Genomic DNA, 25,193 nt, shown 5'->3' with positions numbered 1-25,193 from the left:
GTCTGTCTGCAAATGGCACGTTCTAATGTTGTTCCTTGATTGACGCCCCGTATTCCTTTTATTTATTACTAATATATTTTGTCCCGGTTTGTTTGACTAGGGTCCATTTGATAAGATTGAAGTTTAAAATATGAAATTTAAGTAAGGAAAGTATTAAGTTGCTAAATTGATTAAGTTATATTTGTTTGATAATTAACTAAATTATAATACTAAATTGAAATATCGCAAAAATATTATACTTCTATGTTTTTTTATATAAAAAAAGTAGTATTTATAGAGAAAGAAAAGATTGTGTGTATGTATGATAGACAAATAATGAAACAATTCAAAAACATTACAATTTAATTCTTGTTTGAGTTTTTCTCAAATAGCAAATTGAGTTTAACTAACTCTTCATAAATCTCAAGAATATTTATGTCGGAAAAGAGGAAATACATGTTTGGCATCAATTACTTACTTGTTTGGCGTCAATTACTTCAGCTTGACAGTAACATGAATCCGAAGTGATTAATTAATAGAGCAAAGCAAATTGAAATCAGAAATTCTATGACGACGTTCAATTCTCGTTGGCTAATCCTAATCCCAAACCAAATGGACCAATTGGGCACATATAATTATTTGTCTTTACTTGGTTGATCATTCTATGAATTGATTTTTTTTTGTTGATCTAATCTAGGGATGTACGCGAGCCGAGCTACTTGCGAGTAGCTCGGTCAATGACTTGGCTTGAATTCGGTTTGACCGAGTCTCGAGTTACTCGATTGTTATTCGAGTCGAGTTTCGAGCCAATATTTTGAGGCTCGTGGCTTGTCGAGCTACTCGTCGAATCGGGGTATATTTAAATAATATATATTATAATTATAAAATGACCGTTATGGGTATAATATATATTGAATTTACAATATACTCTTATTTATGTATATTTTTCGAGTCGAGTCAAAAAACTTAATTAGACTCGACTTGATAAGGTTTGCCTAAAGGTCGAGCCTTATCGAGTCGAGTTTCAATCTTAAAGGGAGTTCCTCCAGTCAAGTCTCGAGTATCGATTTTTTGGGCTCGATCGAACTCGAGCCTAGGTACATATAAGTCGAGTTCAGATCAGATTAGGGATGTAATCGAGCCAAGTCGAGCTCGAGTATTGCTATACTCTACTCGAGTTCGACTTGGCTCGATTACATCCCTAATCTGATTTGATAAACACCTAAGTAATGTACAAGACTGCAAACACAACATGGCATGCAATATCCATTAACATCCGTGAGGCAATGGAATGATCCTTGCTTCTTCGAGTAAACCTCATAAGATTACATTCCTGTTAATATTTAATTTGTGATTTTACAAACAATTTGCTAAAGGATCGCCTTATAATCCCAACCAAAACTGCTATAACCAAGATAGCAAATTCGAGTTGATGACAAAATATGAGAATATATAGAACTAAAGCCAAATGTATGCGAATTCTGTTTACTCAAAAAAAAAAAGACAAAGAAAGAGATCTTCGACATATGCAATCTAACAAATTTTCTCATTCAAAGATTAGACAGACATGTAGTATGAACAACTAATTGGTATTGCTTAGATTCGGCTTACTGGCTGAACCACTGGATTTTCTGGTATATCTTGACATATATTCTGGAAATCCCCTCAAACATCCACAAAAGTTATTGCGGCAAGGGTGGAACTTAAAAAGTGAAAAAGGGATGTGAAGATTTAAATCCAAAATTTCTAATTTTAGAATCTCGACTTTAATTATTAGATCAACATCTTCAACATCTTCTCGCTAGTGAAGCTGATATTTCACAAATGGTATTTCATCTCAATCTCTGCTTCCTTATTAAATTACACGTCTTTGATTAACCATTCAATGCTAGATAGAAAGCAACTCTCTCAATTAATTCTATACCTTGAGGTAGGTAGTAGGTACTCGACCTCTTTCTTATTTTACTATTTGGGTTTTGGGTCAAAACGTCTGACTCTTTCTACCGTTTGATAGATTTATAAGGACTAGATACAGTGTGGTGATCTTTGCCATACAATAATGTAATCCTTTAATTCGTAAGGGAAAAAAACTGCAAAAAGGTGACAAACAAGAAACAAAAATTCTAATCAATTCATCAAGAGCAAGTTGGCCACCAAAAGGGATATAGATGGTCATAAAAAAAATACGTAGATTCTTTCTTTAAGTTTTGGATTATGAGTTCAAATTAAAGCCAAAAAAGTGTGTGTTAGTGCCATCAAGCATGGCGGAACCAAGACCTAGAGTTAGGATCTGTTTGATAACATTAAAAAGTGTTGAAACTGAACTTTTTCAGACATTCAGATATTTTGAATGTTTGATAAATAAAAATCCATCTATTAAACTTGTTAAGCAATGCTAAAGTTGTGTGTATTTTTTTTAGTACAAGAATTCTAACTGAATGCTTAATTCTGATAAGAATTAATAGAATTACTTCAACTACCTTATCTTATTTACCAAATATACCCTTATTTGTTAATTATGTTCAAATTCTTATCTAATTAAATAACATGAAATTCTCTATTTAGGGATTTTCTATTTCTCTTTTTTCCCTTTTTAATGACTTTCACACTTCTTCGTACTCCTCATATAATATATTTCATCTTTCATATTAATTTGATTTAAAAATAAATATTGTCATTTTCATACCTAACAATTTTAAACTAATTAGATCATAGGTTCTATTTCTTTTTTGGATGAAAAGATATCAGGGCAAATTTGTCAAATTTAACTTATTAAGCATTCAGTTATAAATGTTTATCAAACAGTATAAATAGGTTTAGCATTAAAATTCAGACATTTATATATTTTTTTTCAGTACTTAAAATTCAGCAAATTAATTGTTTCATTATTCAGATTTCAAAATTCAGATTCAGTTTTATCAAATGGAACCTTAGGGAGTGTAACCATCAACTTATGAGCAAGTTAAGGATAGGATTTACAAACAATTACATTAATAGTAATAGTTGGAGTCGGTCGAGGGTTGATACTGCATTGTTAACTAGTAGTTAAATTGATATACTAATCCCAATACTTTTAATGGAGTCAATAATTTTTCAGGCACCCAAATATAATTTAGTAAAATTCTCATATATGTATTTCCATGAAAAAGAAATTAGAACTTAGCATTTTCACTTATTTTATTAATTAGATGAATAATTATCACTGGTATTTCACAAAATGATATGTTTAATTTAGTCAAGTATTAAATCTCAGAGCATTTAATACCAAAATAAGTTATACAGTTACAAATCATCGAATAGTTAGTGACTTGATTATCAACCAAACAAAAGACTAATAATAAAAGGTAATTCAAATTCAACAAAGAAAGAAATATTCAAAATATATTTTGTAATACACTATCGGATTTATCTCTTTCATTTTGCACTCTTTTCTCTTAATTCATTTTTCTTCTATCTCCATAATCGGCTTTTTTCTTCCTTAAATAGATTAATTGTATTTGGTTATACCTTCTATATTATTCTCAATCTAAAAGGGTAATATTTTGTCTTTTTGTGTATGATAAGTCTTCATATCCTAATTTTTGGTTTTGCTTCACTTGTTTCTCATTGTGTAGTGGGTTTTGATTGGCTTAAATTTTAAGTAAGCACCCCCTAATTTTGGACTTAATTTTCTAATCCCTTGGATAACCAGTAAGGTTCCTCGTTCCCCTCGGGCTAGTACCAGGGTACAAGAATCCAAAGCTGAATTTATTATATTGCTGCGGTCCATCCCACAAAACTCCCCCTCTTTCCCCACGGCCCAATCCAACAAGTCCAACGAAAGATCCCTTATTTCATACCACTCCACATGATAAACTTCCGTTTCAAAATTCCTCGAAACTACAAGGGCCAAAAGGCAAATAAAAGAAGAATCTTCCTCCGCCGAACCACCTCCAGAATATTTCCCAAACAACCCCCCTCTACTCCCAACTTCCTTCTCTCTCATCTTTCTCGCCAGCTATGGCTTTTCCTCATCACCATTTCCAACAACACCACCACCACCTCCAGCAACCACCGCCCAAGCAGCAGCAATCTTTAAGGTAAAAATTTTCTGGGTCCCCTTAAATTCTCTTATATCTCTCTATCTCTCCGCAAATCCTCATTTCTTTTTATTTTTCAGGGACATTTACAGCAACATGGAAGCCGCCCAGATTTCACCGCCGGTGGCCTTCTTCAATGGGATGAATCTCCCTGATCAATCCAACCACCCTCCTTATGTCCCTCCTTGTAATTATCATCTCTCAACTATTAACCTTTGGATCACATTTTTAGAATAATCTGCAATTTTCTGACCAAAAAATTTGGTCTTTTTGTACTTTGTTTGTTTGTTGAGCCCAGTTCAAGTTGTGGGCTTAGCTCCGGCGACGGTGGAGGAGCAAGGAGGAGGGCTGGAATTGCAGTGGAATTACGGGTTCGAGCCGAAGAAAAAGAGGCCCAAAGAGCAGGATTTTCTTGATAATAATCACCATAATAACAACAATAATAATTCGCAGATGTCTTCTGTGGATTTCTTACAGGCTCGATCAGTGTCAACCGGGCTGGGCTTGTCTTTGGATAATACCAACAACAACAATACTAATAATAAAACCTGGTTGGCTTCTTCTGGTGACTCAGCTTTTCTAGGGATTGTTGGTGATGAACTTGATCTTGAGTTCCACAGGCAAGATGCTGAAATTGAAAGATTCTTAAAGATTCAGGTAACTTTAATCCTTTTCACGAGTATCTAAAGTTTATAATTTAGGAAAGCTGAGATTTTTATTGTTTATTTTACCTGGTTTGGCATTGTATTACTATGATTTCTGTTACTGTTTCAGTGCAAAGTTGTTTTTGCCCAAGAAGTGAGATAAACTATAAAGTTAATGTCATGGGTTGCCTTCTTTTTTGTCCTCCTTTTTTTCTTTTTCCTTTTTTTTGTGTTGGGGGTGGGTGGGTTTGGTTTAGTTCCTGAGTGGTTTGACTGATAACATTGTGCTTTGCAAAGTAGTCTTGTGTCGATGGGGGTTTTAAGATTTGGTAGCAGATAGTGGCTCAGTGGCTGAAGTAGGAAATGTGGTTCTTCAATGGCAGAAAGATTATTATTCCTTTTTTGTTTCAATATTATTTGCCTTTTTGTCACTAATCGTTTAGGGTGTTTTGCCATCGATGCTGTTGAGAGTTTTTTGTTACCATGCACCTGTGTTTCAAGCATATGGAAAGCGAATTACTGATGGCCCTGATCTTCTAAGGGAAAGGTTGGTTGTGGTCTCCAATGAGCTTTCGTATGCAGTTTAACACCTTGCTGCCAAATAAAGTGCTTTACTATGGCAGTGTGGCATCAGGGTTTAGGTGATAGTGAGGACCACTGTTGTCTGAGCGGGTCTTGATTTTGTGACTCGAAGTTCAGTTTGTATGTTTAACTAACTAATAGGATTGCTGAATTATCTTTCCAACCTGAGCTTCTCCATTGTTAGGTTATCTCAAATAATACTAATTGGACTAGGCAGATTTGACTTAGATAAATTATTTGTATTGATTAACTTGAACACTCAGGAATTTTATTTTACATTGACTATAAATGGTCATGTGCTTACTTGGGACCTAGCTATAATTTGATTACAAAACATTTAATGCTCTCAGGGTGACCGATTGAGGCAAGCTATTTTGGAGAAGGTTCAGACAAACCAGCTCCAAACCATCTCGTACGTTGAAGAGAAAGTCCTGCAGAAACTCCGTGAGAAAGAGGCAGAGGTGGAAGACATTAACAAGAAGAACATTGAACTGGAGCTAAGAATGGAACAGTTGTCCCTTGAGGCAAATGCATGGCAACAGCGTGCTCAGTACAATGAAAACATGGTCAAAACTCTTACACTGAACATACAACAAGTCTTTGCACAAAGTAGAGATAGTAAAGAAGGTTGTGGTGATAGTGAGGTAGATGATACTGCCTCTTGCTGCAATGGTCGAACGCTTGATTTTCACCTGCTACGCAAAGATGGTAATGAGATGAAGGACTTGATGAATTGCAAGGTTTGTAGAGTTAATGAGGTGTGCATGCTTTTATTACCTTGCAAGCATCTCTGTCTGTGTAAAGACTGTGAAAGTAAGGTTAGTGTTTGTCCCTTGTGTCGTTGCGCTAAGCAAGTTGGAATGCAGGTTTTTATGTAATTGGATCACATGAAGCTAATGTAACATCCATCTTATGCGTATCTGCGGACTGTTTCTTCCATATTAAACGTGCTTTGTACATTTCCACTGCGTCTTAGACTTCTGCATTCAGTGCCTCTTTTAGTGACATGGTCGCATATATCTGTTTGTGCTCTTGGTAAGAAGGCTTACATGCTAAACACAGTGTTGTTGTAAGTACTGTTTTTTTTTTTTTGAACTTCTTTCTCAATTCCCGGGTTCTCACAGAGTAAATGAAGGGAATCAAATCCAATTGCTCCAACACTCTGTTACAGGACTGTCAAGTAGATGGGAAATGGTCATGGATTACATTATTATTATCATTTATTAGGTATACAAGAAACGAAACACTCCCGCCACCCCCTCCTCTCTTTCGCTGTAGCTTGTGGTTCCTTAGGTTGAGACCCCAGGCAGTGTAAAACTTTGAATTACAATTTTTAGAAATGTGTAGATTATGAAATTCCATGAGTGAGGCATTAAGCTCAGGGACGGAATTTCTTTTTGGCCAGTGGAGGCGTGAACTCAATTTTGGGTATAGAAATTTTTAAAGATTTCTTTGATGTACTCTGATTGACAGAAGAAAAAGATAATGTATGATGTAGTTGGTAGATTCAAAACAATTTTGTTTTTTACAACTCAATAATTTGTAGAAAGTGAATACATGCCTTTTAAGGCCCCTGTCGGGTTTCTATCCCACATCGGCTTTGGGGGGGTTGGGGTTTGGGTAGTTAAGTCCCTGGGAGCAATTCAAGAGTTGCCGGCTTTTGGGTTGACTTCTGGGATTAGGTTTAATTGGTCAAAATTCGTTTCTCGAAAGAAGAATACATGCCTTTTAAGTGGTTAGATAATAACTCTTCGTAAAAGAAATCAGTAAAAGAAAATGTATCATATTGATGATAACTATTAAGTACAAGTTAATAATGAAGGAAAATGCTCTAGATCATTACGGTAACTAAACTGGTTTTACCTTGCAAGCCTTGGGACTCTTCAAAAGCACCCTGCAGTTTTGGAGCGGCAACTAAACTCAAAAGGTAGCGAGATTGACTGCAATTGCAAGAATAACGACAGGGTATCACACTTTTAGTGATCATTTGATAGAAAATAAGGAAGTAAATTTCTCATTGAAAATAGTAAGTTAACGTAATAAATTAGTACTTTTTTCTCTCAAAAGGTAAATTAGAATAAATATGAAACTTACTTTTTAAAGGAATAAATTGGTACTTTATATCCTAAACTTACGTTTTAGAAAGTAAGTTTAGTTCAAGTGCTAGTAAATTTTTATAGATAATAGTAATTCTTACTGAAAACATAGTAAATTTGATTAATGATCAAAATTTACTAATTCATGCCTATTTTACTTAAAAACTTATATCAAACTAGTACTATTAGGAAGTTTATTTGAAATAATAATAAGATTTTTGATTAATAATTGAAATTTAGTACTCTAGTTAGTAATTATTCATAATATACTTGTATAATACATGATTATATGTATAATTTAAAAATCATTTTGTATTTATACATTTTAAAATACTATGAAAAATATTTTGACTTTTCACATAACATTATAAAATATGTAATAAATTTTTATTGTATTATAATTTTTAATTATTTTTTCAATTTTTGAAAAGTTTGGATAACAATAGCAACAAATTTTCCTAGTTATATATAGAATGTCACTTGTCTATCTCTCACAATTTCCATAATTTAATACCTATAAATATAATAAAGCGATAAAGTTTTAATAAATTTGTTGTCTGGGACACAAGAATTAATAAGAGTTAAACTTGCATTAACAAGATGAGTTTTTTTTTAAACAAAAATTATTTTTATTTATTTAAACATTTTATGATGAACTCGAATGGCATGTGTTCTTTCAAGTGGTTGGATCTTCTTCTTTTTTTTTTTTTTGGAACATTTCCCTATCAAGTTTTAGTTCTATTAAATCCTAGTTTGTTCCCTTTTAGGAACTCACATTTTTGGTTATTGTTTTACATTAGACCGTTCTTGCACATCTGAGTTAACGCTTTTATAGTACCTCTTTTCGTGTTTACCCATTTTCTGAGTCCACGAAAAAATCGTCCATATTGGTGTTCCAGTTTTATGTAGAAAATGCCCATGTAGATGGTCAAGTCTATAATCAATATCAGCAGGTCTCGATGGATGGATGCCAAATATGCAAAACTTAAAATTCGAATTCAAATTAAAAATAGCCGTCACACATCACTCCATGTCAACCATGGTTACAGTGATTCGGGCCTGAACCCAGGCCGATTTTAATGATGAGCTTGACGTTCAACATGGATCAATCTATTGGAATTGAGCTTGCATGTAATGGCTTCAGCATTAGTCCAACAAGATTCGACCCAATTAAATTAAACCCAGAAAGCAAATCCGAGGAGAAAAGAAACGTGCCACATGATTGCCAATGGGTCCAGCTTCCAAAAAGGAAGCAACCGGAAAGCGTACATATACCTAAATATTCCCCATGCATTCATGCAAATACACGTACTACTGGAAGCGGATGGCTCCATTCCAAAATTACTTATGTACAATCACAGGGCCACATTATGAAGATCAAATGTAGATATTCTTGTGACTAGAAAAGGCAATGCATGTACCAGAACAGAAAAACACCAATGGACTGCGACGTGAAAACTTAATAAATATGGAAGTAGGAGTAGTATAATTCTTCTAGAGCTGCTGCTGTTAAAAGTGAAACCAAGCAGAGGAGGGTCGTCAGGGGCCCCTATCGTAATTTATCCATGAGGTTAGAGTTTTAATTTGCCAGATGAACTGTACTTGATTGTTTGGATTGTAATTTTTATATTTTTTGTAAACACATTTTTCAATCATTTTTTTTTTACTTTAAATATATGAAGTCGCTACAACACTTTTTTTTTTTTTTTTTTAATAAAAACTTCTAAAAATAACAATTCAAAAGGCTCTTTTTCTTTGTTGTTTTTTATAAAAAAAAAAAAAAATTTTTTTTTAGAGCTTTCAATTTCTTCTCTAATTTTCTTTGATTAATGCGTCTGTTGGAAGCTAGCTTCAAATGTACGTGCTACACGCATCAAGTAAGGAAATCAAACCCCTGCATGTGTAAATTCTAGTGCATAAATACGTAGTAAAGGTTCCCAAATTCTTTGATTAATAATACTGCATCACTTTTGTGATGAAATGCACGTTAGATAAAAAGATTATTGAAATATCATAAGGTTATATGATTCAATAATTGATGCAATAATTTGTTTTTTTTTTCTTTTTACAACACTTTCTGTCACGATAGTTTTTGATTACATATCCAACATCATGATAATTCAGATTATAATTTAGTAATAATGGTATAAGTTGGTGAGAAATGCACTCCAAACCTTCGTGTGCAAATGTGTTTAGTTATAAGTGGCAGTAATTTCTCCTCTCATCGAAGCCATAATACCTGGGCAGAAGTACAATAATAGTACCAGTCAAAATTCTATTTTAACCAAAAAAATTTTTGACCAGACTGAACATCACTAACGTTCTAAATTTGACTGCTCTAGGTGCAAATAATTCAGGCATGGAACAAATTAATCTACAAGACATCATAACGCACCAAGTTAGTTGAACAGCCTTTTGTGCTTTTGCACCAGGCCCTATGATGAGAAACCAAAAATTGATCAGCGAGAAAAACAAAATGCAAGAGGACTGTTTTCTTTTTATTTATACTTTGATTTTACGGTATAACTGGATTCTGAAAATTACTATTTACCACTAGTGACTAGTGTAACTATAAATTGATGTGGATTCAGCCTTTTGGATTAAAGCCTAAAGGGTCTTCAGATCATGCAGGAGAATGTATGTACACTTATCTGGACCTACAAAGGAAGGAGAGGGATCATGAAAGGAAGTAGTACCGGTTACCTTTGGCAGAGATCTAGTATGTAAAACGCATATTTGGGTTCCAGAACAAAATCCACATTTGTCCAACTCCCAACATCCCTACTCCTATGGGTGAAAAAGACATGCAAAGTGGAAGTTTAGAAGGGCAGAGACCCCACGAACTCAGCAACAAAGAGAAAAGGAGAGAAGAAAGGAAAAGAACAGCTTTATAGTGGAATAATAATATTGATCAAGGCTTTCCATTCCATGACGGGTACTAGACTTAAGTTCAAAGGGAAGGCCACACATTTTTCCTGTATACACCAACCAGTGAGAACTGTTGATTTCCTCTTCATTTGAGGGGTGCCCTTTTTTAGAGCCCTTTTTAGCTGATGGGGGGAAAAAAAGAAAGAAAGAAAGAAAGAAAAGCTAACATTGACGGGACAGAGATCGGCTGGAGATCAATGCGGTTGGGTGGTGATAGTGGAGGAGGAATAATAATGGTAATAATTCTAGATTGCAGCAGCAACTAGTGATAATCATGGGGGAAGCATATTCACTTTCCTCTTTGTCATCACTTTCTAAGGCATGATTAGAAAAAAGTTCATCGATCTTCATCCCTTCAAGTAAAGTTCCTCTCCTTCCAACTATTATCGTTATCCTATAAAAATCTTTACCTTCCGTTAAACTTGCTTCCCAAGTTTTCCTTTGGTTTTAAGATCAAAATGTTGTAATCCCACTTTGAGTTAGAACATAATAACCGTTTCCTTTACACATTATAATCCACAGCTGCACGAAATAAGTTTTTTTTTTTTTTTCTTGGGCAAAAATTAGCTTTTTATTAAGATCTGGCAATCAGCAACAACAACGCAGCAGTTTAGTATCTGCACTATACAATGATTCCATTAATATCCTAACATAATAATTACACAGAAAATATTTCAGGAATAAAATTCCATTCTAAACTTAGTTCCCAATTCGCCCATGTTCCCCATCAGCTCCATGAAATAAGTTAATATTGAAACTTGCTGTAGCTCTTCCGATTTTTTTTGTTTTTTTTTGTTTTGGTATAAGCAACATAAAAAAATAATTCTTAATTTGTGAAAATATCTTAAATGTGACGCAACCATTACGGTGAAAATTAGGAGACGTAACTGAAATTTATCCAATTTTTCATTTAGTGGAAGTATACATCATTTGTACTCTATTACGGGCCAAAACATTATCGGTGTTTGACTTAATGGTCCTTTGATTATTATAACAAATATAAATGTAGTTTTTGGTGATTTTAGCAGCTTGTTTCAATTTATTATGGTACTTTATAATTATTGGAACCATTAACATCAATTCTCACAATTACTGCATGTTGCGAAATTTGTAGAAATTGCAGAGTCAAAAAATTTGAAAAGCTCAGGCTAATTACTGTTGGAAGGCCCTTCAAAAAGTTGATTTCTTGAGTCTAACTACGAATGTGCTTTGATTGCTTTTGACTCTTGTGAAGGGCCTTAGAACAGTAATTACTTATTTCGACCGGTAATTCTAGTTCAACTGAAGCATATATTCTTCATTCCCGAAACTCTATGATTACAAACATTAAAGCCTTGAATTTTGCCTGTCCAGTTGAATAGCAATAGGCCCTTCTATAAGCATCAACTATATATATATATATATGTATGTATGTACCTGTCTTTCCTAATAATTGAAGGTGCAATGACAAGGTCATTTTACCACAATTATGACTTCAAAGTGCTCGAAAGAAAAATAAAAAAAAGAGGGACCTTGTTAGAAGAGAAAGCTAAAACAGGTTCATCGGGCCTGAAATCATTTGATCTCAGCACATTATGATTTATAGGCTTTCTTGTGAAGTTCATCGTACGAATTTTCATCTGTTACGGTTCTTACTTGAGTAGAGAAAAATTGAGCAGATTTTAAATAGTGAAAGGAAATTCTCTTTATTTTTCCTTTTTTTTTTCGCCGCTTACCTATGGTTCATTGTGATGGTGATGGGTGAGACAAGAAATAAAGTCACAAATTATATTAGCGATTGTGCTTTTTATATATTAAAAAAAAAAACCAACAGCTAACAGCAGTTATCATTTCTTCGGTGCAAAATGTCTTTCACGGACCAAATATTTTTTTTTTGTTAGTTTTTTAGAATATCACTAGTCTAATCTTCTCTTTCCTTGTTAGAAACTGACCTTAAAACTTTCTTGTAACTCACCAATTTCTTTGAAGCAGATGGAATGAGTTTTGACAATTTCACACTAAAGAAACAACAAAATTTATTTTCTTGACATGCACTTAAGTATTGAGAGTACATATCTTGATCAATCCATATGGTAGTAACATGCAATATATATATATATATATATATATATATATAAAAGGAGGAAAAGAGAAGAGGAATAAAAGAAAAAGGCAGTAATAGACAATTTTTCTCCATCATTTTTTATTAATCTGCAAAGACAGAAAAATAATAGCAGTTCTTTTCCTTGTTAAGTACAAAAAGGGAATTCAATCCCTTAAGGAGATAAGAATACATCTTTAACAGCCCGACCTCGCCTATAACGCACACACACACACGATTGAATACATGATTTTCCAATGTGTTCTTGGGGAATGACTTAACTATCGCCTGTTAACATGGATGGAGTAATATTTTGCTAATTGCCTGCTGTCATATACAGTTTCAGTGCGTTTTTTTTTTCCCTTAATTTTGTGAGCAGAGAAATCAATCTCAAGAGTCAAGACTGTTGCTCAGAAATCTGTATATCAGGCTGATAATGTTAAAAATTGCATGGCACGCATGCCCTGCTTTTGTAGATATTATATCTCAGCGTGTTCGAAGTATTCTGACACCATTAGCTACCAGAGTTTTATTGTAAAATAAACAAATATTAGCAAGCTATTAATTTAATTAGCTACATATTTCACCCACCGACCATTTCGATCTTTCACATCTTATTTCTTCGTTTGTTCTCTAACCAATTTTTTTTTTTTTTAAAAAAATATAACTCAATTCAGTTAAAAATTAATTAGAAAAAGAGTTAGAATAGAGGAGGACCCTCCAAATTATTAAGAAAGAACCAAATAATGAAAATGAAAAGGGAGAGCATAATTTCGCAAATGATTCAGTGACTTTGCACTTTACCCAAAGCCGATACACCGAACAATTAATACTCAATCAACGGCTGATAAAATTGGTCCTATTTTTCCCATGATGAGATATTCATTACCCCAATCAAAAATTGTTACTAGTACTGGTAAGGAGGAGTAATTCATATCCGCAGCATTATTGGCTGTCATATGAGGAAACCTCAAAAACAAAAACAAAAACAAAAAAATCCCACTTTTTTAAGCATGCTTTGTGAGCAATGGACGTAAGAGGTGGGACTTTGATATATGCATGAAATGATGAAGGTGAAGATGATGGATTGAGGGACCCAATTGGGTGTTTCTTTTTTTAAAAAAAAAATTTTTTTTTTTTGATCATCACATTGGAATCCCTTGGATTGAGGAGATGGATGGATGAATGAGTAGTAGTAGTAGTAGTGTAAGTTAGTGAAGTAGCCAGCAGCAGCCTTGGGTGAAGATGGGACCCTATCCCTTCTAATTACAACTTTTTTTCTTTAACGTTTATCAGCCACAGTATAAAAAGAAGAGAACAAGAAGAAGAAAAAGAAGGTGATATGCATGTGATCCAACAGCCTTTATGTTCCCCTCTTCTAACCAAACATACTACACATCCACTCCATTCTCCCTGTCTTTTTTGACATTCGGTGTCTTAATACTTTTGCATTTAATCATGTTTATAGGTCATATGTATGTGCTTAATTTCTTTCTTGTACTGCTGCTGAACCTAGCTAGGCCCGCCCTTCTTCCAGGGTTTCATGGGTCCAACCAACCTCAATTTTAATCATGCATTGATTCTTGAGATGCAGTTTTCTCGGTGCAAGAAAATTACAGTAGTGTTTTATGATTCGAAGGATAAAAAAAAAAAATTAACGATTGACTTAATTAAGGGATGAAAGTCACTCTTCCATTCAACGAGAAACAGAAACTGAGACATGATCTATGTGTTCCATTCATGCATTTATGTGTTTCTTCTACAATCCGAACGTTGGTAAGATATGCATGAATTTGTTTATTACACGTGATATAATTTAAGTTTGCTTGTGTGAGTCAAATTATACATAGTCAACCTAAAAAAGGAAAAATTGACGAAGGTATGAAGGATACATTCTATTACTAAAGGGTTGGTTGTGTGTTGAGTCTTCCTTTACGTAGAAGGGTCTTCAACAAAAGATTGGTGACAAGGAAAGTGGAAAAAAACAAAAGAAGAAAGGATGTAAGAAAGACAATGAAAGAAAGACTAGTCTTGTTGTTCTCTACTTTTAATGTATCTTTAAAGGGGGTGGTTTTAAAATGTGCTTTCTTTTAGGATTTGATGATAAGAAACAACGAGCCATGCAAGTCTAAGAATCTATCTAGATAGCTTTGGTATATATATATATATATATGTATATATGTAAAAAAAAAAAAAAAATCCTAAACCCCTTTTTAGACCTACACCACAGAGATTTTCCTCTTTCCCTTCTTTCTCTTTGAGAGTTGAAGGAAACTAGTGTGCTTTTTGGTGTTTCCTAAAGGAACTTTTGCATGGAGACCAACTAGCTCCTTTCATTATTCTAATCAATCATCTATTGCTAGATGCTCTCCTATCTAATCAAAACATCGTTCGATCAAGTTTGCTTTTCAATTAGTAATTTCTCTAAATTTAAGTGTCATCCTTTACGAATTTCATTGGTCATGTCTCCTAAAATTTGTCTAGGTATGCTATATGCGGATTTCAGTAACAGACTAGGATGCATGGGTTCAAGAGAAAGGCAAGAAATTCAGTCATTTCACAACTGCTAAAAAGAAGGAACTAATATTTTCACTGTTAAATTTGCTAAGAAAATTGCCCACAATATATCCTTACTTAAGAGTAATAATGCGACATAGATAAGGTACTAGCACTAATATTATCCTTGCAACTATGTGAACTGAAAATCAATTTCCACACGAAACTATCTGTTTTTTATTAATTTTTTGATGAATAATATATATATATATATATGTATGTATGTATAATCTTGTTTTTAGTTAAGCTCGTGATGGGCTCTGAGTTTGATGCCCCGGCCAAATGTTCCCAAAGGGTTCGAACCTGCACCTGCCGTCTAACAGGTGCCAGGGCTCAGGGGTCAGAATCCTGGGAAAAACGAAGGTGCATAATATCTCTGACGGCAAGCTGTTCTCCTGTGCCAGATTGGAGTCTTGAGTTAACTGCCTTTATGAAAAAGAAATGACTAAACTGCAAATTCAAATAATGAGAAAATTTTGTTTAGCTGTTTCTGTTCTCTTGCTAAATTTGATGTAATTAACAACGCGGTACGCTGTTAGTCGATTTTTATTTTTTTTTAAATATAGATGGCTTGACGCTGCTATTCTACAAATATCTACTACTATTATTATATCGATTAATCTTTTTATATACAGACAGTGTATACACTGTCCATACTAAATAAATGACGATTATACAAAATTTGAATTTAAAATTCAACTTTTACATGTATGTCGTAGATCCCACCATGATAGTGCATATAAAATTTATTTTTATTATATATGCCTTTTATATTACTATATTATGTAGTATTAGTTGATTCCGTCACCTGCAAATAATAGCTCTTGTAGCGCTCATTATATAATTTTCTTCAAATTTCTTTGTTTTTTACCCAATTTTCTTAAATTATGAAAGAGCTTAAAATCTGTAAACTATTTTGGGAAAACAATTCCTTTGCCCAAAAGAAAAACTATTACAAAGGATAAACTTCTTCTACATATATGATTGTGTGTATGTTAGTTACCATAATGATTGTGTGTATGTTTCGCATTGACCTTACCTTGATTTCAATTAAAAGACAATCCTACTTCATACACATACTTGTATAAAGATCATTATACGATAATACACCGTCTGCAAGTATCATCATTCCATTTTCACACTTTTTCCCTTACAGACGGACACAGCCATGTAAATGAGCTGCTTACAAATTCTTTTTCTTTTGAATCTTTCACTCGACAGAGAGTCGAGGCTTTAATAACCTAAGATTTAGGCAAAAAAAACCACTACAATCATGCAAATGTGCCTATTTTCTGATAAGTAGCATTATTAAGTTCAGAAGTTTCACCCCAAAAAAAATCCCTACTAAATTTCTTGTGAATGCTTGGAAAACAATTGGTCCTTTAATCCCTCACAGACTGCCTAAAACACATTATTGGATTAGCGGCAGGCTCAGGTTTTCTATATCTCTTTTTTCAAAGCAAGTTATAGAAAAAATGATTGACGATAAAGTTATTAAAACTTCAGAGCATTTTTTTTAAAATTAAAGTTAAAAGTAAGTCAAGCCAATTTTCAAAATTTTTTTTTTATAATCAATGCTTCTTACGATCCACTTCATTCTTATTTTATTAAGATAAGCTGAAAAAGAAAAGTCATGAGAACACCTAAGAATAACTGTAATTTTGACAAAAAGCTACACTAGGCATGATGTGAAATATGCATAATGTGCCCAGAGTATCGCCATGCACCAAAGTCCCACCAAATTTTATCCGTATCGTCCAAATAACCTAAGCTTAAAGAACAACCTCCATTTTCATGGACATGCTTGTTTTCATAAGGCATATCATATTCAACATTTCTATATATATATTTTTTCCGACAACGATAACAGTTGTATAATCTATTCTATCCTAATCTACAGGGAAGAGGAACCTAATGAGACTTGTGTATCAGAGATTAGTAGGTATGCAAATCTTAACTCCCCACCTGCAGCCCAAGGAGGGATTTAAGTCCCTCCCTGATGGCCACTGAACTAAGCTCAGTGGTTTATTCAACATTTCTATTTGAGCAATGAGAAATTATCTTGCAGACAAATTTACAGCACTTAAGTAGTTAAATACCAACACAAAGATAGAGGGAGCAAAACCAAAAGAAAGCAGAGTACACGCACTTAAGTATCTTTATGGACGAGAGATTAAGGGGTTCAAGTTTTGTCTCTCATAATTGTCACTGAATATGACTTTTTCTCAGATCCAATGAGTGCATAATGCACCTGTTTGATCCGGTGGCGATTTAATCCCCTTTCATTTTCCAGTTATTTAGTTGGATCCGTTCCTTTCCTGTAGGTTATTCGTAGTTGTAGATAAGTGAAGATTGAAAAAAAAAAAAAAAAAGAAGCTACGTACACTTGGTATAATAAAGGGGCATGGCCTGAGTTCTGAAATAGAAGAGTCCAAACTCCAGGCTGCAGAGGAAGGCCATTTACACTGATTAGTAGAAGGAAAAAAAAAAAGGAAAGGACAAAGAAGCAGTCGTGGCATCTCCAGAGAGACAAGCGGGTACCTTGTCCTTTCCATTAATATCAGATCGCCAATTCCTCGTGGGCATTCACCAGTCACCACCCCTCGTGACCCTTAAATTCATTAGCTGATAGCTACATCACTTTCTCTCCTTCCTTCCACGAATATAGTAGTAGTAAATTCCATTTCATTTTCTCATGCTCGTCTGAGCCTAGGTAGTCACCCTGCCAAATTGCCATGCATCCATGTTCAATCCCACAACTTTTTTAATTTGAACCATCTTTGACCAACCCCCACTACTTCAAATTTCAATCATGGACGACATAAAGTAATTTAAACACTCAGTGAATAGTATATACCAGCTTATGTATGAGCTTATAAGCAAGCATAAAATAGAGTATCAAAAAGTGTTGAGTTTCTTCTTGCCTAGCAGCAGGAAGGTCGGGGTCCAGCAGTGAAACGGACAAAAGAGAGTGCGAGAAGAGACAGAGCAAAGAACCTTGTAGCTAGCTTGTCGTGTAGAATACTGATTTTGATTCTTCCTTTCTTCTTCTTTTCTTTAATCTTATATACTTTTCACATAGGATGATGGATATAGTAGTATTAAAATTTAGAAAGCGAGAGAGAGAGAGAGAGGGAGAGAGTCAGAGAGGCAAAGAAAAGCGTGCATTAAATATGACTAAGTTTGTTTTTATGCATATGTATGGTAGCACTGGCTAAAACGCTGGTAGTCTCCGGTCCAGTCTAGATTTAAGAGATGGTATGCTTCCTCTTTTATCCGTATTCGGTCTGTGTTTTAAGCTGTCTGTCCTAGAAATTCTCATTTTCAACATTTGTTGTTTAATTAAACAAAAAACAAATGTTATATATACTATAGAGGAGTACGTATTAGCTAGCTAACTGTTAATTAAGTACTGCATGCTTAATATTATTATTATCGTATTGTTCAATTTTGAAGATGAGGTGTATAGCTAGGCGGTGGTCATGTGAGAGGAGGTGGGGATCACTTCCGCTAGCTGCAGTTTTAGATATTACTCTAGAATAGAATCTTCCCCTGGACTCTTTCAACTGTGATATGATGGTCCTTCTCCTTCCTCCTGTGTTAGAATCGGAGTATATTAAATGAATACATGCATCAGGGATACTACTGAACCAAAATAGAGAGATTATGGTGGGCTCCGTAGTATCCTTGTGTTGTGACTTCTTGAAGGTGGCCTAGCCTAGCTGTTAAGAGATCACCTTTGTCTTCTGCAGTAGAGTAGTTCTTTGGGTCCCTTCCTACTTTAATTTCCAGCCCCGCTTCCATAAACAAAGCAGCAAGTATTGTAAGATCTTAAATGTATGTATGTATGTTCGTACGTATATATACGTATATGTGTATGTATATATATAGATTTTAAAAGAGACTCTTATGGTAACACGTACGTAGAGATTTGATCTAACATCAATCTCCAAATTAGTTGTAGTATAAGCTATAAATTAAAACTACTGCTAGTATATATTAAAGAAGAAAAATATAATTGTGGGGGTTGAGAGATGGTAAAAAGTAGTAGTATATATATCCTTGAAAAATTCTACTACTACTCTAGTGTTTTAATTTTGACGAGTGAAAAAGGAGGAGGAGGTGGATGATGCATGTGAAATATTCCCTCATATATGCATGTAACACGAATAAGGGAATAGAGTGGTGGGAATAAATGTAGAAAAATCCAAAGGAAGATTCACGAGAATGGCAATACCCAAAAAAAAGATCAGAAAAATATAAAAAAGGACCTCTGTCCTGTCTCCATGGCAGCCGCTGAAACAGTGCAGAGTGTGCAGAAGTGTGAGAGATAGAAAACAAAAAATGACAAAATAATTTTTTATTTTTTTAAAAAAAAAAGAATTATGAACTAGCTAGTAGTATCAAGTATGTATGAACTTAATTAGCTTGGGGTACTTAGAACAAAGGAAAATATGAACAAAAGAGGTCAAGAAAGGAAGGTTTGGAACTACGTACGTACTTCTTTTTTTTTTTTTTTTTTTTTAGAAGATACGTACGTACTTCTTGTTATAGTTATAATCAGCATTTGCATTGCATTTGGATATCGGGACTTGAAACTGACACTACTGTTGCTTTCAACTTAATTTTTAAGTATTACTCTTCTGCTCTTTATTTTAATCTCCAATTCTCTGTAACTTGGAAAATATTTATTACTAATGAAAACCCAATGTCACATGCAAAACAGATCTCTGCCTTTATGTCCTGTTTCATAAAAGTTGATACTCCTAATTTGTTGCCTTTAATATACTCAAAACATGTGGTGATTGCATTGAAATTCTGATGATAGTTTGACGCTTCACTCCTGCACCACTTTCATCGTTTGCAATTACTTCCAGACTCCAGTATATGAATGAATAATAGCAGTCTAATTTCTTTTTTTTTTGAAGTGACGAAATTAATTGGAAAATATGTCAAGAGAATTTTTCAACGAAAACTCATAATCCAAATGGAGTTTTCCTAATCACCTCACAATGATCGCCATAGATAAATCGCTTCTTAAACTCCTCCTCTCCCCAAAAAAAAAAAAAAAAGCTTCATTTACGGGTATCCCGGAAGGACTGAAGATACCATTAGTGTGCCGTAGAATAATTGGTTATTTTACTGCAAATACGTAAAGGTATGTTCAACCTAAAAAAAAAAAAAAAATGATTTCCACTTGAATTTTGTGGAGGGAATTGAAGAGACAGGATGAAAAGACAATCATTTACGGGGAAAAAATTACCAAGCCTCTGCTCGGGACCAGCTGCTTGTACTATAAAATTAACTTCTTAAGTAAGATTGGTAATATGATTACGGTTCCATTCGGATAAAATTAAGGGGCGATGTGGAGAACAGCCTTGAGCATGAAAAAGAAGGGAAGTGATCATAAGCGTGGGGAACTAGAACAGTTATAACCTTTGCTTTCCCAATAATGAGTATCATTGCCATGATCAAAATAATCAGTTGGGTATCTTGGTGAAATAATTAGCCATCATTTTCCTATTGTTTCACTTTGGGCCATCTTATGTCCCTACAACTGTTTGTCACTACTTATCAACTATGAATCTTCTGTCTTGCTTTTATAACATCCTCAACGTACCCCAACCCAACAGCCCGAAGATATTAACACTTTATTATTGCATGGGAACTAATTTATGAAGACAATTTCTCAAGATTTGTACGTCAATTATATTATTGGAAAAGAAAATAGTGAATTAACATCTGATAAAAAAAATTTAATTGCTTTATTTGGATACCCATTTTTTTTTTATTGTATCACAAGCATCCTTCTTAATCACCTTTTATCTCATATGTCCTAAAAAAGTGTTGCAATGTCCTTTTTTCTAAAATCTATGAAATATGAATCTCTTTATAAGGGAATTGATAGTTTGATAACATATGCCCCAAAAAAAATAGCAAAGTCGTGGTTTTGAAAAAAAAATAAAAATTATTAAGTTTTCTTTTCAAGAAGTTTATTAATTAATACCCAAAACTTTCATCAGTTGATGATTGTGCATGGAGGTGAAGTGCATTGAGATTGAGGTTTAAAAGACGAAGGCTAGCTACATGAAAGGGCTATACCAATATTTTATTTGTTCTTGGGCCATTACAAAGAAAGAAAGAAAGAAAAAGCTGTTAGATTTTTGGTGCAATTCATGTAGAACTTTATAGGCCAATAATTCAAGCACCTGGCCAGCCACATCAGCGACAAATAAGCCAAGCCAGCCAAAGAAACCAAAGTTTGACGGTGGAAAGAAGCCTAAATGTTCTATTTTTACTGTAGAATGTAGAGAGCACGCATGTATGTTTTCTACGTGCATAGATTGCATCGTGGTTAAATATTGAAGTTTGGAATATTATGAGAGAGAATATGTGGGGAAGAAGAAGTCAAGAAGAACGGGTGAGAAAGAAAGTTGAGAGAAGCAATAGAAGAAATAGAAGGAAGCAGAAGAAGCAGAAGAAGAAGAAGAAGCTAAAATGTCGTCAGCCCACAGGCTTTAAATCCCATCACGTAGTTCGATGTATCCTTTACCTTATATATCTGCAAACAAACCCCGAGCAGGATATGGTAAGAGTTGGGACGTAGTTATAGTCCTACTATTAGAAAATGATGGGATTCCTCCAATTTCTCACACACAGTCACGCACGTATAAGAGAGAGTGTGTGTGTTTGTGTTGGGTGGTTGATGAGTGAATGAGTTTGCTTCCATTAAACAACAAAGAGAAAGCTACAAAACGTAAAAGAGGACACTCGTTTGACGTGAAGTGATGAAAAAACTCCATCATCTTCTTCTTCTTCTTCTTCTGGATTCCCCATGCATTTATTTTTAAATGCGCCCCCCCCCCCCCCCCCCCCCAACAAGCAAGATCCAAGATCCAATTTCCAACCACGGGATTTCAATCACCCCACTTCTTGACCAATCTACCCCTGTACGTGAATGGTTTTCCTTTTCCCCCATTGGTAGTAAATTCCACCTGTTAGACCAAAAGTTGATGGAAAATTTACTCTACTCGTTTAGTAGCACTATTTATTTTTACCTTGCTGTCTTATTCATTATCCACATCTTTGTTTTTCTGGATAGTTGAAAGTGTATATATGCAAAGGTGGACAATGAAGTGTTTTAGTCAACCGAAAATGACATCATAAGGCGGGAAGAAGAAGATGTAGAACAGTTGATACTTAGAGATTAACCGCATGAATAAGCAGCAGATGTTGATTGGTTTAATTGCATTATGTTCATCAAGGCAGCTAATTAATCCAAAAGTTCACTACATTAGGAGGGCTTTCATGTTTGAGTTTGTAATAACTCTCAAGTAATCCATGCCAAGGTTTCCCATCTATTGTGCGCACGTCTCTCTAATTAATCTGAGAGTGAAAATTTGTAGCTCAGTTAAATTTTTAGCTAATATTAATTCCTTTGAGAAAAATTAACTAAGGACTTCAGAAAAGTTCCTCTATCCCTTACTAGAGCTTCGTCAAAATAGCCGGACTTTATTCATTAATCTTGAAACTAGTTCTATAGGACTGCAAATGAATTGAGTCGACTCGCGCTGCTTGCGAGTTTGGAGTTTCGTCAAAGTGATGGTTCGAATAGTCTGGCATTGTTTTTCCTTTGAAATGAAAAAACAGTTATCAAAAAACGTATAGAAAACCAGCGCAAAAAAATTCTTTTATCTGAAAATATCATGCATTAGTATTAATTAATTTTCGGGTATCCAGGTATTTCATAAAAGGTTCTGAAAATATCATGCATTAGTAGTTTTCTCGTACATTAAAACAGAAAAGAAGAAGAAGAAGAAAAACCTACTAGTACACACTGGCCAAAAGCAAATAGCCTTTAGCCAGTTTTGTAACGGCACCATTAGCATAGTACCACTATTACTCAGATTTTAGCAGTATCAGCAACGGCTGGCCAATAACAATCGAACATCAAGCAACCAAATTTAGGGAAGAAAAGGGTGCCACCGTCAAATCCATTATGCCACTCCACACCACCAGCTCTTGTGCGTGATTTAATTTCTAGTGTATGTGCGCGGGGGATCAAATTCAGTACATCATCCAGCTGAGGTCAAGCCAAAATATACACCAAGCTACTAGTACTACCACTACAGACTGCAGAGAGAGTAGGATGGGATCATGGAATCATGGAATCATGGATTGATAGTAGTGTACGTAGTGTGTGTAGTGTGTGTAGTGGAGAGTGTGTGTGTGTGTGTGTGTTGTCACGGGTTTGTCTTGAAAGGCCCTTATTTCACAGTCCTAGACAGACAGACACATATTCCCCTCTCACTACAACATAACCGAGGCCCCTCAGTAAATATAAAATTCACAACCTCCACTTCAAAAATAACCCTTGCGGCCTTACCTTCTTCTCCCCTCCTCTTCCTGTTTCCTCTCTAGTCTTCTTTCTTTCCATTTTTCTTGATTTCTTCCGCCAGCCCGCCATTCATTCTCCAGCTGCTCCCTCTTCATTGTTTCTCTTCGGTCTCCAAGTATCGTAATGGCTCTGATGCTTGATAACTGCGAAGGCATATTACTTTCTTTGGACTCCCACAAATCAGTTCCAGCCCCGTTTTTAACCAAAACTTACCAACTTGTAGATGACCCTAGCACAGACCATATAGTCTCCTGGGGTGAAGATGACACCACTTTTGTTGTTTGGCGTCCACCTGAGTTCGCTCGTGACCTCCTTCCTAACTACTTCAAGCACAACAATTTCTCTAGCTTCGTCCGCCAGCTCAACACCTATGTAAGTCATATGTTAATTATCACATGTACTATCTAATAGTGAGGTATTACTGGTTGAAATCAGAGAAAGCTGATTATTATTTATCTGTCTTGTTTTCTTTTTCGGATGAAACTAGGGTTTTAGGAAAATAGTTCCGGACAGATGGGAGTTTGCAAACGAATTCTTCAAGAAAGGAGAAAAACACTTGCTTTGCGAGATCCATCGGAGGAAGACGGCTCAGCCGCAAGTAGCCATCAACCACCACCACCATCACCACCCTCTTAACAACCCTATCAGCAGCCCAACTTTCTTCCCGTACCCAAATCGAGTCAGCATTTCTCCACCGGATTCTGATGACCAGCCCAGCCACTGGTGCGACTCACCACCCATCTCTTCATCGCCAGTTGGAATCTCGGTCATAAACAGAAATGCTAATCCCGCAGGTGGTAACAACTACAGCAACAGCATCAGCAGCAGCTCTGTCACAGCTCTATCAGAAGATAATGAAAGGCTTAGAAGAAGCAACAATATGCTGATGTCTGAACTAGCCCACATGAGAAAACTATACAATGATATTATTTACTTTGTTCAAAACCATGTTAAGCCAGTTGCTCCTAGTAACACTTTTCCATCATCTTTGCTACCTTCTTCAGCTACACCTATTATTCATAATACTACCAATTCTTCTTCGTCATTGATGCAAAAGCCTTTGAACCAATTGATAGGCTTCCACCACCATCACTACCCTAAGCAAAATGGTCCTCCCCATCATCAAGCTAACATCTCATTTAACAATTCATCACCACCTAGCAAGACTTCTCATGGGAGTAGTGTAACAATTGTTGAAGAGCCCATGGAAAGCAGTAATATTTGTAGAACAAAGCTATTTGGGGTGCCACTTCACTCGAAGAAAAGATTGCATCCGGAATGTTCCAATTCTATGGTGGAGACTAACAAGGCTCGATTGGTCATGGAAAAGGATGACTTGGGCTTGAATCTCATGCCTCCTTCTCCATGTTAGTTTTTGTTATTTTGTTTCCCTTCTTTCTTTTTCCTTTTTTTTTTAAAAAAATATTTTTATATTTGGAGTTCATATTTAAGTAGTCCTTTTTTTAATCCCTTTTTGATTGTGGTCTTGGTTTATTCGAGTGCGTGTGTTACGGATGTTTGTAAATATATGAAGAAGTATTTTCCAAGGCAAGAATGCAGGTGGGTTCTTGTTAGAGTGAAAGATTAAATCAACTTTTACTAGTAACTCCTCCGTCAAGGAGGACGTTTCAGTTTTCATCTCTTCTTCTAGCTGGTGCAATGTTACTTGGCTTTACTTTCAGTGATGCATTTATTACCCTTTTATTGTTATTGTCTTCTGCTTCTGCTTCTGCTTCTTCTTCTTCTCGTTTCTTTTCCTGGTTCTGAAATCTGAACTTTTCAGTTACATTAATTACTGCACACATGCTTGAGAGAATGCTTGGGATGGTGGTGGGGAAAGAGGGGGGGGGG

General features: G+C 35.0%; 2 protein-coding genes across 2 annotated transcripts; both read left to right on the top strand.

The window, feature by feature from the left end:
* The first annotated feature begins 3,919 nt into the window (after window positions 1-3,919).
* LOC113749109 (probable BOI-related E3 ubiquitin-protein ligase 2) lies at window positions 3,920-6,253 on the top strand. Its single transcript, XM_027292770.1, has 4 exons — window positions 3,920-4,058; window positions 4,139-4,245; window positions 4,357-4,715; window positions 5,635-6,253. Exons 1-4 carry the CDS (start codon window positions 3,979-3,981, stop codon window positions 6,160-6,162), a joined length of 1,074 nt encoding a protein of 357 aa, XP_027148571.1. The 5' UTR covers window positions 3,920-3,978; the 3' UTR covers window positions 6,163-6,253.
* A 17,082-nt stretch (window positions 6,254-23,335) lies between these two features.
* On the top strand, window positions 23,336-24,986 carry LOC113749848 (heat stress transcription factor B-4). The gene is made up of 2 exons (XM_027293716.1): window positions 23,336-23,714; window positions 23,830-24,986. The coding sequence occupies exons 1-2, from the start codon at window positions 23,466-23,468 to the stop codon at window positions 24,712-24,714; spliced, it is 1,134 nt and encodes a 377-aa protein (XP_027149517.1). The 5' UTR covers window positions 23,336-23,465; the 3' UTR covers window positions 24,715-24,986.
* Window positions 24,987-25,193: the final 207 nt, after the last annotated feature.

This window comes from Coffea eugenioides, chromosome 10, assembly GCF_003713205.1.
Source record: "Coffea eugenioides isolate CCC68of chromosome 10, Ceug_1.0, whole genome shotgun sequence".
NCBI classification, from domain to species: domain Eukaryota; kingdom Viridiplantae; phylum Streptophyta; class Magnoliopsida; order Gentianales; family Rubiaceae; genus Coffea; species Coffea eugenioides.
The sequence above is the reverse complement of the archived record's forward strand: the minus strand, read 5'-3'. Positions and strand labels throughout refer to the sequence as shown.